Genomic DNA, 17023 nt, shown 5'->3' with positions numbered 1-17023 from the left:
ACTTTGCGGTTTTGGTGTTTCCATGTAGTTTGTATTGGAGTCTTGTCTGAACAGCGTAGTCACACGCGAGCACGCATGGGACACCGACCCGGATTAATTTATACGTGTAAGAAGTTACAAACAATCCCTTTAAAGGTTCAGTGTGTAACATTTCGGGGGATCTATTAGCAGAAATGGAATATGATTAGGGCTATTCCGAATACATACCATTTTTTGGGCGTCGAAGCTTGAGTGGTGAGTAATATACGAAGGCATTCGAAGCTTCGCGACGCAGCGCAGCAGGCTGACATGTTCTTCTGTCTTTCGCCATCTCCCCGGTTTCATTGCCCGGCACAACACCGCTGCCACACCACTGTACACACCCGCACCTCTACACATAACAAACAGTGATATCCGTCTGAGACTAACTAATATTATTGCACAGCTGTGTTGAATACTCAATTCTGATTGGTCAATCACTGCGTTCTGCGGTCTGTAATTTCTCTATAACAGACCGTTACTATGTATAACAGACCGTTGCTATGGGCGCTGTACATTATCCCTTACATAATTAATGTTAAATATGAATAATGAATAATGTTGTGGGATTATTCCATATTTCATGGGCTATTTTGGGATTTATACATTGTTATTATTACATATATATAAAAACTAAGCATTCGAATACTGATTCTGAGGTTGATTACTATGGCAACTGTCAAAGCTTCGAAGCACTCGGGTCAGCCATATATATCATATTCAGAACTATGTTTTCATTAGTATGTAATCACCTGAAACTAAGAGTCATTGTGTTGTCTTTACCTTAGAATGAGCCCTTCATATCTACATAGGGAGAGGGTCCTCTTCACGGAGTCCGCCATGTTGCTCAAACCAAACACTGGCTCCTCAAAGAGACTTTTGCATTTTTACGTTACCTGAAGGCCACCGTAGTTCTCTGACTTGCTTGTGAAACTGTGGTAACGTGAGCCGCAGAGTGCTAAACCGTGGTACCGCTAGCCGCCGTCTGACTCCCGTTGCTCCTTAAGTAGTGATGTTATGGTAAGGAGGCCTCTGAGTGAGGTGAACGGCTTCACCATGGTTTTGCACTCGGTGGCTCACGTTAACACAGTCTTGGAAAGGGAGGAGTGAGCGGAGGGGTACTCAGCTGGTTGCAATCTGCAACCACATCTCTAGATGTCGCCAAATCCTACATACTGTACCTTTAAATAACAATAATAACTGTAGCTGTAATACAGATGTAATCACTCAGAAACATTTACTACAGAACGTGTTTCTCTCAATGTATGAGAACAGTCAACATTTTGTGCAGCTAATATTGCACACTGACTTCAGGTAGATGGATAAACTCAGGATAAACACACCTCTCTCAAATTCTGATATTTATCACAGTACAGTAAGAAGTGAGATTCAGTTTCAACCTCTTTTATGACACACAGCCTGGCCTCCTCTGGGTCGTCTGTTCTGCCAGCGACGGCCCGTTTCCATGGCCCGGCTGCGTCCACTCAATCTGTACATTGTCAACATTTTCTATCAGTCACGATGGTCAGGTACTCTGCCACCGTGTACTCTCTGTTTAGGGTCGAATAGGGTTCTAGTTTACTTTATGGTTTGGTGGTTTCCTTCCAATATTTGACAGAATTTTCTTTTTGTTTTGAGATGATTTGGTTGGGCCAGATTGTTTGGTTTCTGTCCTGAAGCCCTGGTGTATGTGTGTGTGTGTGTGTGTGTGTGTGTGTGTGTTGTCAGAGCTTCAGGACGAGCTGGCAGAGAGGACTATCTTTGTTCAGCTCTTGGCACTGAAGGGCTTTGTACTGGTCAGAGTGGAGGTGGCTAAACAGGAAGTGTAAAATTTGATGACTGGCTTTTGAATGTTAATTGTTATCTCTCTCTCTCTCTCTCTCTCTCTCTCTCTCTCTCTCTCTCTCTCTCTCTCTCTCTCTCTCTCTCTCTCCAGCCCTGCCAGTCGTCCCAGAGTTTCGCTCTGGATGCCGTTGACAGTCTGGTACGCTGTGGCATCCTAATCATGGAAGAAGTAAGATCAATTTTTACACATTTCTAACAGTGTTTCTCTAAAACGCTACATAATGTGCCCGCTGTACACTAACTGCTCAGCACCAAGTGGCAGTTAGAGACTAGCTGGTGAGCATACTGGAGCATTTAGCAGCTAAAGATCCAGATATTTTTACTCAGGAGTCGGTGGAGAACAAAAACAGAGCTAACGAGAGCTCCACCCTCTCGTGTCACTTCTTCAAGATTAAAGGCTTAAAGTATTTGAAGTCATTCAGACCAGACAGAAAGAGTTACAGTCTGACCTGCTGCCGTCTGTTTTACCCTCCATCCTCTCTGTAGATTCCCAGAGACGTCCCCATCTGTGATTTCTGGAAGAAGGAGGGCGCTCTGACCTGGACCACCTCTGACGACCCTTATCACAGCGACTCTGACTGCGACATGGAGGAGCAGGACCTGCGCTCCTACAAGGTACAGGAGAGCCCTGCTGAGCACCCTCCTGGCTACTTCACATGTTTTAGAGAAGCACTAGAGGTTATCTGAAGGGAAAAATGCTCCAGGCTGAAAACACCACATGAAAAAGAACTTTGAAGTAACTAAATCTCCATTACAAAAGCACCTACACAGTTGAGTCACGTAACTTGAATGTCAATTAGCAGTTTGCGTCATCTTTAAAAGAAGCCTGACTGTCATGACCGTTATATGTGATTTTTCAAAGCAACACAAGGAAGCTTATCAACTTCCAAAGGGACCAAACAGCCATTAAAGTGCAGGTGCGTCGGTCACAAACGCTGCAAAGTGACTTTGAGGAGCCTCGAGAGCCATTACATGTGAAACTGCATCAGTAAGCAGCAATCAAAGCACATATAGACATTCAAAGCTTATGGATAAAGTACTTTTTTCTCATTTTCAGCATGTCAAAATGCAATAAAAGTAATATCAGGTTGCATTCAAAGGTATACTGTCAGTATCAGAGTATTTTTAGATCAAAATCCCCTTCAAATCCCTTCAAGTCTTTTCTCTTCTGTAGAACGGTTTCAAATGTTCGATGACTCATCCTGCACTCGGAGACGTTTACAAAAATTCATCCAATCAAATGAGACTTTGAGCGACTCGCTAGCCACACCGATTATATAAAGCCTGCCTTCACTGTTTGTGGATCGTAGTAGCTAACAGAGTAATATGGAGGGATTTGTGTTTGGATATCAGTGGACAAAAATGTTTCCATTGACAACACAATGTGGCTTAGATCTAATTCATTAAAGGGAAACTTTGCAGATTTGGATGACGTGAAACGACCGGCGGAGTTCTCCCGTTACACGGGGACTTTAATGAGTGGAGGAAGATCAAAAATGTTGATCTTTCCATACAGGTGCGCTCTATGATACAGTTAAAGATAGGGTCGACGATGTTGGAAAGCTAGCATAATTTGAAAGTAGCATGGCCTCAGGAGCTCCGTCTAAACCCACCGCCTCCCCTCGGGGCTCCTTCCAAGGCAACGCCCCCCCCCATGCACGAGCACCGCCACATCGTAACTACTTCACAGACACAGAACAGAGAGAGGGCCTCAACTCAACAACGCTACCTCATGACAAGTAACCGCGGCAGTCCTACTGCAGGGCTGAGTTTTCTCTTCCATTCTCCAGTAAACGTGCGGCGGTGACGCGTTTTGAGTTCAGGCTGGTGCACGCCAAGGGTAGAGTACGAGCAGGGAGGCATCTGATTGGTTCTTTCCAAGTGGACCGCGATGCAGTGCTTGGTAGAATTTTTTACATGATTACAGCAGCTACAGATGACGGCTCTTTTCCAGTCCTTTTTCAGAGCTCATCAGTAATGGATCGCTGTCGGGGTGTAAAGACCATTTCAACCAATATAACAAATAGTGTCTACTGGATAACATCGTCAACCCTGCCTTTAAGCAATCAAGGCAGTGCAAATGTATTTGTCTAGCCCCTTTTAACAACAAAGCAATTCAAAGTGCTTTATATAATATAAAAAGGCCAGAGATGTGTGTGCTCAGAATTATTCCAGAGCATCACATGAGCAGAGTCACACCGCCAAACTGAAAATACATATTGCTGCAATAAATACAAATAAAATAAAACCTTGATGTGAGTGTTCTGACTGAACTTGACATACAAATGAAAAAGAGCAACAATCCACACAATAACTATTGCAAGCACTCAAAATGATGAGTGATCCGCCCTTCAAAGTTGTCGTCAGGTAAACATCCGAATGAATTAAAAGACAAAAATGACAGCTTCACCTAAAGTTAGAAGATCACATGATACAATATACTATGTATATAAAAACATGTAATTGTAATTAAAAAAAAATTAATTTAAAGATATATTCACAAAACTCTAAAATAAAAGCAAAAGATAGGTACAGTGGGGTCACATTTTTAGACAACAGCCGTCAGAAATGCTGACTCTAAAAGACAGAATAGCGTTGGCAGGCCGTTTGATTTTGAAGAGGTTCATTAAAAATCTATAAAGCATTTTGGAGAATCGATACAGTATCACAAAACATAATATCGCGATACTTATGTGTATCGATATTTTCTTACACCTCTACTTACTAGTCCAGCAAAACCACTACCACCTCCACACTGACTTCAGCCTTGTCCGCTGAGGAAGAGCCTCATCGATGTCTATACACTCTTTACTCTTCTAATCTTTAAACCTTCTCCATCTTATACACTCACTCTTCTTCTCCCGTTGCCCTCAGACCTCCACACCAAACAACATATTCCCTCACCAGCTCCTCTCCTGTCTGTTAAAAGTTAGCTGACTAAATTTACTTCAGGTGGTCTCACAAGCACGCTGGCGGTAATCCGAGTTAAGTTGCTATAATAACTGATCTAGCCTGGTCTTGTGTGGGCTCAAAGTTTAGAGATTGAACTTTAAAAAGTTTAATTTCGTTCACTGTACATGAAGAACTTTGTTTTTCCAAAGGCACTTACATTTTTTATTAGATATTGTGTTTGTGTATATTAAGTTATTAATTTTAAAGCTTCTCAGATATGCAAGCTGAAGAACAATATATTCCCTCAGGTGGCAAGGATGTATTTGGATGTACAGTATGCATAATCTAAAATTTTAATTCATGACCTGCAGCTTAAACCCAACTGTTTATTGTCTTTCTGTCATTTCTAGTTACTTATCGGACAACATATAACCTCATACAGATCCATGTGATGAGCTAATATCAGCTGATATATTAGTTTTTCTATCTTTCTTGCTATCATATTCTTTTGGGGTCACTTTATGCAATATATATACTTTTTAATCTGCTTATTAGGCTTGTCTAAATATTATCCTGCGAGTGCATTTTGTGAGTAATTTTTTGCTGAGCAGCCTCTCCGGCCTAATGTGTTTTTACTCCTCTGAACACCAGTTATTGGTTGAGTTGTATGACTGCTCTCTCTTTAGTTCTACTGTGTATTGAAGCTTCACAGAGCTGCACATTAACGTTACAATTGTTTAAACGCTGATTGAATTAGCCTTAAATGACTAAATGGCGAATGCTCATTGAAGAATTGGATGAGCTCCATTCAATATGATCTCATTTTGGTATAAAAATCTGTATTTTTAAGCACAAGACGCCGTCTGCTGAGCAGTGAGAAACATAAAACGGTCTGATAAGTTAAGAAAGCCATAATCCTGTATCTGCTGCTGTACTGGTCTGAGCATCCATCCCTTGAGAGACTTCATAATGGTTTTATTCAGCTCCGTAATGACCAAGGGATACAGGGCAATTTCACAGGACCAGCTACTCTCTACAATATAAACTCTGTCCCGTATATTATCATGTTACATGATTATAATGACCCCATGCACACGGTTAAACTGCTGTATCTATAAAGGGATTTAATGAAACCCCCAGTTTCATGGCCTCCGTCATTACCAGATGAAACCATGAATAAAATGTTTTTCTCTTGACGGATAAGCCATTAAGTCACTATTTCTGATGGCTGTCGTCAGAACATGTGACGCCACTGTACCTGTGTAATAAATGAGGCAAATACGTGAGAGAAAACACACAAAATAAGTTGTTAAAAAACATAAATATTAGGGCTGTCAATCGATTAAAATGTTTAATCGGGATTAATCGCACATTTTTTTATCTGTTCAAGATGTACCTTAAAGGGAGATTTGTCAACTATATAATACTCTTATCAACATGGGAGTGGACAAATATGCTGCTTTATGCAAATGTATGTATATATTTATTACTGGAAATCAATTAACAACACAAAACAATGACAGATATTGTCCAGAAACCCTCACAGGTACTGCATTTAGCATAAAATAATATGCTCAAATCATAACATGGCAAACTGCAGCCCAACAGGCAACAACAGCTGCCAGTGTGTCAGTGTGCTGACTTGACTATGACTTGCCCCAAACTGCATGTGATTATCATAAAGTAGGCATGTCTGTAAAGGGGAGACTCGTGGGTTCCCATAGAACCCATTTACATTCACATATCTTAAGGTCAGAGGTCAAGGGACCCCTTTGAAAATGGACATGCCAGTGTTTCCACGCCTAAATGTATCGTAAGTTTGCGTTATTTAACCTCCTTCATGACAAGCCAGTATAACATGATTGGTATCGATGGATTCTTTAGGTTTTGTAGTTTCATATGATGCCAATATCTTGACTCTAGTTTTAAAACTGAGCGCTACAACCTCCGAAAGATCGATTGCGTTAAAGAAATTAGTGGCGTTATAATTGCGTTAACTGTGACAGCTCTAATAAATGTCCAGGCCAAGACTTCCTCTTCTGTGCGCTGCTCATTGTTTACAGTCAGATGAGCAACTTGATACCGCAGTCGGAGTTGAGAGACGACGTTTACAACCGGATTGTTTCACTAGCAGCCAGTTTACAAGCTCATTTTAAACCAATAAAAAGCTAAATCATCATCAGACGATAGCCGGTGGGTTCCCAGATTGCATTTCGCTAATGAGTTCCGCCTCTTTTGCTCCCCATACGGACTGTTTACCTGCATCCAACCAAAGGCTGCTCAAACATAATTGGTCAATCAATACTACTCAGACTCAGACCAGAATGCTTCTGATACCAAAATCCTGTCCCGTTGCCTACAGCTTCTAATAATGTTCGGGTGTCCACTTACATTTGTAGTGTACGGCGATGTCAGGACTCGTACGATGAGACAGCTTTCTGATGAGGACTGCTTCAAGGTGCAATTTATTCATCCATAAAACCATGGAAATCACAGTTCTCCCATCCTAGTAAACCAACGCTCATTACAGGACATTAAAAAGGGAAATAAATACATAGATAAAAACAACATAAAACTATATTTTACAATAAAAAAGATGTTATAAAAAGAGAGGTGGGGGGTGTGAAAGTGCCATTTCAAACAACAGCATAAAAAACTAGGATTAAAATTACATTAAAATGAGACTTTATGTCCTTATTATTACACGTTCCTGGTTGTTCTGTTGGATCCCCTGTGTGATGAAAGAGGGAAATTAAGGAAATAAAATGGAAAATGGCCTGAAGGTCTTCTAAAGATACGTCTATTGGGACTTTATTGATTTTTAGATTTTGTTAGGGGTTTCAGTTATTTTGTCCACCCTATATACGAATAAAAACTTTTTACTGCATGAAACTAAATACTTTGCCAGCAATGAGGTTTGAACCTGAGACACCCACATTAAAGTGTTTCTGTATAATACCTCTGTGTCCTGCAGCTGCATTACTTTCTGGGGCCGACAGACCAGCAGACGGCGACTTCTCACTCTGTGCTCACTGTAGCGGAAAATGCTCATTCGTTCCTGCTCTCGCCCTCCATCCTCATTTTGCCATTTCTGACCAGCCTCCCGTTTCCCGTCTCTACTCTTCTAGATAAGCCAGCCGAGTCAGTGTCCAGAGATGCTATTCTTCCTCTGCAGTATGCTCGCCGGTCATCTGAGGGCGCTTTGCTGGACGGCCGCCGCTCTGGACCTCCTGCTCACACCTCTGCCAGGTACGTATGTTAACGGGACAGTGTTTCTTGTCTGTCTTGGATGATGGTGACGTTATGTATAGACACGCCTCTGCCTCCACTCTCTAACCCTTAGATTCAGTTCATCACTCCGCCCTATAGATTTATTACCGGTGACAGTTATTCTACTCATCACTGCATTTTGTATGAAAAGGTTGAATGGGCATCTCTAGCAGTAAGACATAATAGGCATTGGTTTTTATTTATTTATTAATAAAGCCCTTAATGGCAACTTGCCGTCATACATCACGTCCTTATTAAATTGGTCATTTAGTCATTATGTGATTCGTTCAAGTGATTATGGAAGACCACAAGAGTCGAGTAAATAGTAATAGTAAAACATTTAATTGATTAATAACTAATTGTACAATAAAAATAGGCATTAATATTTGTATTAATCTATGAATAAATGGATTAAATTACAAAGTAATTCATCATTTGACATTTTAATGGGCAATAAAAAGAATAATTAAAATATAATATAATGTACAAATGAAATATTAATCCATCAATAAGTAGTTAAAGTTAAAAAGAGATTTACAAAAACAGTCAATAAGTACATCATTTAATCAATACATTTATTAATTCATGAATAAATAATGGAATTTAAAAATCTATTTGAAAATGCAGTTTGAACAGAGTAATAAATAATTGGATTCACAAGTTGAATTAAGAATACAGTTTTTAATCAGACATTTAATTTTTATATAATAATAAATCATAATTTTCCCATTTGCATTCCCCTTAATAATTCCATTATGTATTTATGAATTAATTAATGTGTTTTTGTACTTATGACTGTTTTATGTTTTTAAAATTGTAAGTATTTATTGATTAATTAATATTTCATTTGTAAATTATTTTTATAATTGTTCCTTTTATTTCCCATTAAAATTGCAAATAATTAATTACTTATACATACAAATACATTTGTAAAAAAAATCGATTAATGTTTATTTTATTGTACAATTACTTATTTATCAATTAAATGTTTTATTAATATTTACGTGACTCTCGTGGTCCTCCAGAAGTGATCAGCTAAAGCTTGAAGTCCTGCGTGTAAACACTACATTTGGGGAAACTGATTTTGGTGTATTGAAACCGGTGGATTGCCTACTCCGGGTAGGGAATGAGTCCTTACCCCAAGTGAAGGAGTTTAAGTATCTCGGGGTCTTGTTCGCGAGTGAGGGGACGATGCAACGTGAGATTGGTCGGAGAATCGGAGCAGCAGGGGCGGTATTGCATTCGCTTTACCGCACCGTTGTGACGAAAAGAGAGCTGAGCCGGAAGGCAAAGCTCTCGGTCTACCGTTCAATCTTCGTTCCTACTCTCACCTATGGTCATGAGGGTTGGGTCATGACCGAAAGAACGAGATCGCGGGTGCAAGCGGCCGAAATGGGTTTCCTCAGGAGGGTGGCTGGCGTCTCCCTTAGAGATAGGGTAAGAAGCTCAGTCATCCGTGAGGGACTCGGAGTAGAGCCGCTGCTTCTTTGCGTCGAAAGGAGCCAGTTGAGGTGGTTCGGGCATCTAGCACGGATGCCTCCTGGGCGCCTCCCTTGGGAGGTGTTCCAGGCACGACCAGCTGGGAGGAGACCACGGGGAAGACCCAGGACTAGGTGGAGAGATTATATCTCTACTCTGGCCTGGGAACGCCTCGGGATCCCCCAGTCAGAGCTGGTTAATGTGGCCCGGGAAAGGGAAGTTTGGGGTCCCCTGCTGGAGCTGTTGCCCCCGCGACCCGATCCCGGATAAGCGGTTGAAGATGGATGGATGGATGATTTTGGTGTTTGTGCTGCAAAAACTTGGAACAATTTACAAAACACATTAAAATTAAACACATTTGTTCCTACAAGTGATTTTAAATCCATGATTACAAACTACTCCGCTCTCGAATGTAACTGTTGTGTAAATGTGTCTGGCTGATTGCTTCTTGTAACACGTTAATTATGTTCTGTGTGTATTTATTCTGTTTTATTGTTCTCTCGACGTCATTGAAAATGATGAGTCCTCCAGATTTAAATAAAAGTTGAATGAATGTTTGGTGTTGGGGAGGAAGTAACACATATAATTGTTTAAAACAAGTTGTAATGTGGTAACTTGGAGTTCTTCCTGTTCTTTTTTTTTAAAGCAAAGAAAACAGAATAGCTCATAAATTAATTCCACATGAAGTCCAAATGAATGCCGATGCCGTTCGTCATGATATTTATGTTTCACTCTGAGCCATTTGCAGTTACCCACCAGTCATAAATATACATTATGATAGTCACTGAACCATGAAATCTCCATAAATATGTATATCTTATAGCACACAGTGGTGTGGTCTGGGGGGGTAAACAGTAAGCTTGTATCTCTGCATTTTCAATCTTCTGTGAAGAAAACTAAATTAAATAGTTAAAGTTGAACACAAGATTTTATCGTTTTGTTCTACGATATAAAATACATCAGTAAATATCCCACATGTGAATTTTGAAGCCTTTAAAAATCCCAGACGAGCCCCCAAATTATGTTTTATTTTTGTGCAACACAGATATAGTTGACCAATAATTAACCAAACAGCTAAGTTAAGTAAAAAAACAAACTAACCCCTAAAGTTTTACCTATAACTAACTAAACTGGTGAGCCGGCAAAATGAGACTACTAAACGTCATCACGCCGACTCGTCCTCCTTTACAGCCTCGTTGTGTATACTCGCGCTCATTCGACCGTATTGTAGTTTGTTTATAGCCTAACGTTAGCTTTTTACTTCTGGCGATTGCATTCACACTTCAAAATTCATAAAAGTGGTGTTCATTTGTGGAGATTATCCTGCTGAACAAATCGTGTAAGCATCATAAACGTGTGTTTGCCACAGAGCTTATTTTCTGCAATAATCGAAAACCCAATGGAAAAATCCCATTGGCTTTTTATCAAGGGAACCAGGGAGATGTTAACTTCCTGGTTAGCCTACAAAAATACATCATCCCTGGAGCACTCTATAGTCACAGGAAATAATCTAATCAAAATTCATCCAAATCGCTCGTTTTACACAAACTTCCTGCAGTTATTGTGTTCACAATGTGGGTTAATTGTACAGTTTATCAGTTGTTCTATACTGTTATTGTTATGCAATATGAAATATCCATTAAATGAGTCACTTAGTCAGAGGTCGTCACTTTACTCAATAATAGAAAAGGGTCCCTTAAGGTAAAAGGTCTGTCCTCTCTTTGCTCCGAGTTGAATAACTGTCTCTATTTTCATGTGTTTCCCGCCTGCAGAGGCAGAGTTTCTGGCTGAGATACACTTCCGTCTGTGTGACACAGCAAATAAGAAGAAACAGCACTACGGTGAGCTCAACCTGACATCCACCTCCCAAGAACACACACACACACTCACACAAAGATTTTCCATTTCTTTGTGTTGTAACTTTAAAAGCTTTTTCCCACTGATTCAGCGTGTGCTGTAACAAGTCAGCATAGACTCCCCCGCACACATCACACACTTTCCTCTTCTTAAAAAACACATATAAGACAACCAGATACTACCCAAATGACTCTCTTCAGTAATGCACAGGATAAAACTCCCACCAGTCCCGCTGGTAATGGCTTTGTTCTGTTATCTCGACCTGCTTTTTCTGTATTGGATGCCTGTCTGTTCTTTTGATTCATGTGTGCCTTTGTGCCGTATCTCACAGAGAGCTGCTCAGAGGAGGCTGCACACATTGCAGTTAGATCGCTAATAGACCTTGGGGTGAGTGACAGCCTCGATGTGTGTGTGTGTGTGTGTGTGTGTGTTTCTAAATCTGTCTGTCTGCGGAGAATTACAGCTCGACTCAGGACTGAAAGTTTAGGCGCAGTCCAACTCCCCGAAAAGTTCAGTTTTGCCATCCGAGGAGAGCCCCCGAATCCAACCTGAATCCCAAAATCGTAATAATCAATTGCTGGCAGAGGTTTTCAACAGTATTCTTGAGCTCCGAGCTCAGCGTGAACAGGAATCCAAGATGATTTTGCTGCAACGAGAGAGAAACTGAGGCTGACTCGAGCCAGCCATATCCAATCATGTTTGAGGCAGAAATGTCTTTAAAGAGAATCCACTGGGCCAAGGACACAAGTGATTTTAAATTAGAAACTGGAAAAGTGTAGCAGAGGCAACACTTGGTTTTAGTTTTCTAGTCGCCGAAGTGATGCACATTTCACAGTTTAGTCTTTAAAAAGAAAAATACTGGTGTCCTACAGACCTATAATCTTACTATTGTTGTCTTTATCTACTTTACATTTACGAACATTATGTTTCAACTAGGGCTGTTAAAGTCAACGCAATGATAACACATTAACGCAATTTGCAATTTTTATGTAGCGGACTCAGTTTTAAAACTAGAGTGACGATACTGGCATCGTATGAAACTACAAAACCTAAAGAATCCATTGGTACCATCCCTGTCATACTAGCTTGTCGGTAAGGAGGCTAAATAACACTCCAAACTTGCACTAAATTGTGGCGAGGAAAAACTGTCATGGCCATTTTCAAAGGAGTCCCTTGACCTCTGACCTCAAGATATGTGAATGTAAATGGGTTCTATGGGTACCCACGAGTCTCCCCTTTACAGACATGCCCCCTTTATGATAATCACATGCAGTTTGGGGCAAGTCATAGTCAAGTCAGCACACTGACACACTGACAGCTGTTGTTGCCTGTTGGGCTGCAGTTTGCCATGTTATGATTTGAGCATATATTTTATGCTAAATGCAGTACCTGTGAGGGTTTCTGGACAATATTTGTCATTGTTTTGTGTTGTTAATCAATTTCCAGTAATAAATATATACATACATTTGCATAAAACAAACATATTTGCCCACTCCCATGTTGATAAGATTATTAAATAGTGGACAAATCTCCCTTTAAGGAGCATTTTGAACAGATAAAAGATGTGTGATTAAATTGCAATGAATCGCAATAACATATTTGAATCGATTGACAGCTCTAGTTTCAAACTATGATGGATGTAATTTGGCTTTTATAACATTTATGAATGATCAGAAATTCACTCTTTAGCACAGATTTAACTGCCCGACAGAGAAGCCTCTAAATAGCTGTGATCAGTGGTGTACTGAAGTACAAATTTGACATACATGTACTTTAGTACATCCATTTTATACTATTTTATATTATACAATGCAGTATGTTAGCAGAGCAGCAGCTTCAGCGCTCCCTCTGTATCTACACATGATGCGTTCAGGCACAGTATTGGGCGTAGATCACCTGTGTTTTGGCAGAGCCCAATAAACAGTCGCTGTATTTACGAGCATGAAACAGAAGAAAATAGTTTTGAAGCTTTAAAATACTTTTTGGGTTGCGTTAACGCACGTACTGTATAGCACAAATGAGAAACGAGCCATTGGACTTTTGACTTTACTACATTTATGTGATAGCTGTAGTCAGTAGTTACTTTATGGATAATTATTTTACACACGTAATATATGATCAGCTTGTAAAATATGATTTGTTGTTGTATATTAAACTATACAGCAGATATGAAACACGCTAGTTAGTGAGCTTCTCGGGTGTATTTTCTACATTTGGTCAGAGCTAGGCTAGCTGTTTCCCCCCGTTTCCAGTCATTATGCTAAGCTAAGCTAATGGCCGTATTTACCTTTCAGACATGAGAGAGGTATTGATCTTCTCATTTAACTCTCGGCAAGAATAAAATAAATATTGAACTCTTCCTTTAAGTACATTTAGCTGATGATACTTCAGCGCTGATAAATATTTTGAATACAGGGAAACTGTTTGTAAGGTGACTTCCTTCTGAGGACCCCTCAGTGACATTATTCTCTTCCTGTGGGATGTGAGGTGACCTGATATGAAAACGCTCCACTCAGGGACAACGAACCGAGGATTAAGCTCTGACGACACCAGATAAAGGCTTCACGTTTATTGTGATGGATTATCAAGCTGCTGCTGCGACAATTCTCAAGCCCGGGGAAGTTGTTTTTTTTCATAAGGTGCAAGAAGGAAGGCAAATGGTTTATATGAGCGTCTGTTATCTCTATCTGCACCGACTCTGCAAACAACAGCGAGGAATATTAAAAAGGAGAAGGGCAACATAGCTGATAAAACACCAGCTGAAGGTAAACACGCCGATTCTAGTCAGAAAAATGGAGGAAACAGCAGCTCCCTCGTCACTCTGATGCAGCTTTTTTATCCAAAGATGTATTAATCAGTGTTTCGGCATAAATTCCCTGCTCTCATAATTTACCACTCAGCCTTTCAACTCAATAAAGTATCAAACTCCTCTGTCAGGCTGTGGGTTGGGAATCACTGCCTTTTAAAAATAGAGCATCATTGACCCATATATCTGCAAAGATCTCACGAGGCCCTTATTAACTTTCTTATCAAGGTTATCAGTCAGAAGTGGTCGGTATCAGGCTGGTCACTGATGTCAACACGGCGGGATTTCTAAGATCTACAGGTCAAATCAAAGGGGAAATGTGCTTCTACTGGGCTCCAGAGTGCGACCAAAAATCTGTAGAGTGCGACTAAATCATTTTATAGGTTGCACCGGTGCGCCTGACATGTACTAGGTCTATGTCTCTGTGTGTGAATGTGTCAAACCTACCAGCTTACTCCTCCTTTAGCAACATCGTAACCATAAAACGTACCGGTAATTCAAAATGAAGAGAAGTAATGTGTTTTTTTCGTCAAGAAAAATGCTGCGGTGCCCGTTACACCTGTTCCCGGCCCAGCCCAGACCACATACTCGCCACGCACACATTACATTACGCTCCTCTTATACCGACGTAATATGTAAACATGTGGCTGCCTGACGGTACCGTAGGTAGACTGTTAAACTCACTATTGACGCATCCAGGTGACCCACCCTATTTTTTCCCTGATAATGCCGCATTGTGAAAAACAAATCTGTGTTGAAATCGACGAGAGCTTAACGGGGCTCTGTGTAAGAATCAGGTTCGATCCCCGCTTCCTACTGTCTGCATGTCGATGTGTCCTTGAGCAAGACACTAAACCCCAAAATGCTCCCCAGGTGCCCCTAAATGCTTAGAATGGGTTAAATGCAGAGGTCAAATTTCATGTATGTACCTGTATGTATATGACAAATGTAGTGAAGTTTAAGTTTTGACCCGAGTCCTTCACGTTAAAAGCAGTCTACAGGCTGGTAAAGGAAACAGAAAGTTGTGGGAGGTCTCATTTTTTAGGTTACAACCTGTTCCCTCACCTGCAATAATTCATACGTGTAAAAAGTTACATAGAGTCCCTTTAACTACTAACTACTACTTACGTTATGATGCATTCAAGCTCTATTCAGTAAAGATGAGTATTGGGTGAAGGTTAATTCTCACGTTATCATGATGTGTTCAAATGTAATCTCGTAACATGTAGTTTCTGGCGAGAAACTTGAATAAATTCAGTTGTTTGAAGGAGATGTTTTCACAGCAATATAAAATAGATAATAGAGAGGGAATTATGATCTGTTTAACTTCCTAACAAAAACCAGTATGCAAACATTAATAAAGGAGTGGAGTTTTAAGTAAATGGGATTTATTGTTTCACTTTTGTCTTTTACCGTGGTATCAAATTGGTATCGAGAATTGTGGGATTTCCTTGGTGTTGGTATCGACTACTAGATATCTGGTATGGTGACATCCCTCGTGTAGGCCCTCTGGGAACTAACAAAACGCTTAAAATGTATTATTGCGGTGCCAAAAGTTGCAGTGAAAGATTTTGGGTGCACCTAAATGAAAAAGTTATGCACACCAGTGCAACCAATGTAAAAAGTTAGTCTGGAGTTATTCTGGCTCTCCCATTTCGCCTCATTATTTCCGATTTCCCTGAGTGAATAAGGTGGTTCAGTGTTATTTAACATCTTTGTTTTCCTTTTTCATTGTTGAAGTGTTCTTGTTTTGAAAGCTCTTGCTTTTATCTCTGTTATTAAGTCTGTGTTTTTGTATGTGGCCTTGTGCAAGAAGCGCACCACAAAAAGATAAGAAAAGCTCGGCGCTCACTCACAGTGTTCACATAAAGGTTACTAAATAAAAAAAAGCATTGTTGCTGCGACGAGCTGCCCTGACAGCGCTGTGTTTATGTCCGCTTCAGGTCCTTTCGGAGGAGCGTCAGAAAGGAGGCGTCTTCCTGGGTGTCGTCCCTTTGTTCCAGCTGTCAGAAAACAGGCAGAAGCTGCACCGCTTCATCTCACAGTACCTCTACAATTAATGTGTTTAACTGTGCAGCATGACTCAAGGGCCTGACACGGCTTTGTTGTGTTGCAGAGTCTGACCTCATCCTCTGTGTTCGTGTCGGAGACGCTCGTGTTAAAAAAGATGCACGCTGAGCCTCGTGCCTTTAGGTTAATTGCATTTTGATTTTTCAGTGATGAGACACTGATGTTAAGTTTATCTTTAGTAATAGCATTAGCATAAAGCCGCAGGAGACGAGGATTATAAAGTCCCTGTAATCAGCTGTGAGGCTCGGCGCAGCTCATGTTTCGACCATGTTTATGTTGTAATGAAGGACGCACAAGTTTTGTTTGAACATTAAGCTCAGTTCTGCTTCTTTTTCTAGTTTTTCACAAGTTAACTAATGTTCAGACTGACAATAAACAAACGGGTTCCTTGTACACAGACTGGTTTACAGTAGTATATTATGCTCATTCTTGTAACTTCTTCATTGTAACTTTCCGTCCTCCTGAATGTAGATCTTTGTGTGCTGACTCAGACCTCAGGAGAGTCGGTCTGTTCGACGTCGACCTTTTGACACTGAGGTGTAGAGACAAATCGATGCCTCGGAGCCCTCTGTTTGAACAGTCACGTCTTTTTAACACGATCACAAACCAAAGCTGCATCTGATCAGCTCTCATCGACCGTGAAACTCTACTGCCACCCAGTGTTCAACCGCAATACTCCTCACACATGTAGCTGGGTCTTAAATCCACACTACACACTAATGTAAGCAGGTTTTCAGTATGTGTGTTCACAAAATTCTCAAAACTGTCAGTGTATTAATTTAAAGA

General features: G+C 40.5%; 1 protein-coding gene across 10 annotated transcripts in view; it reads left to right on the top strand.

Moving 5' to 3' along the window:
• Positions 1-16636, top strand: part of gpat2 (glycerol-3-phosphate acyltransferase 2, mitochondrial) — a 149720-nt gene extending 133084 nt beyond the window's left edge. For all 10 annotated transcript variants that reach the window (XM_037778114.1, XM_037778115.1, XM_037778112.1 and 7 more), the window contains 6 exons: positions 1955-2032; positions 2350-2478; positions 7884-8004; positions 11277-11345; positions 11693-11748; positions 16111-16636. In XM_037778114.1, coding sequence (XP_037634042.1) covers positions 1955-2032; positions 2350-2478; positions 7884-8004; positions 11277-11345; positions 11693-11748; positions 16111-16227 — 570 coding nt within the window. In that variant the 3' untranslated portion in view covers positions 16228-16636. The remainder of the gene's footprint in view (positions 1-1954; positions 2033-2349; positions 2479-7883; positions 8005-11276; positions 11346-11692; positions 11749-16110) is intronic.
• The last annotated feature ends 387 nt before the right edge of the window (positions 16637-17023 follow it).

This window comes from Sebastes umbrosus, chromosome 8 (assembly GCF_015220745.1).
Source record: "Sebastes umbrosus isolate fSebUmb1 chromosome 8, fSebUmb1.pri, whole genome shotgun sequence".
Lineage (NCBI taxonomy): Eukaryota > Metazoa > Chordata > Actinopteri > Perciformes > Sebastidae > Sebastes > Sebastes umbrosus.
This window is presented reverse-complemented; position numbering and strand designations above follow the sequence as displayed.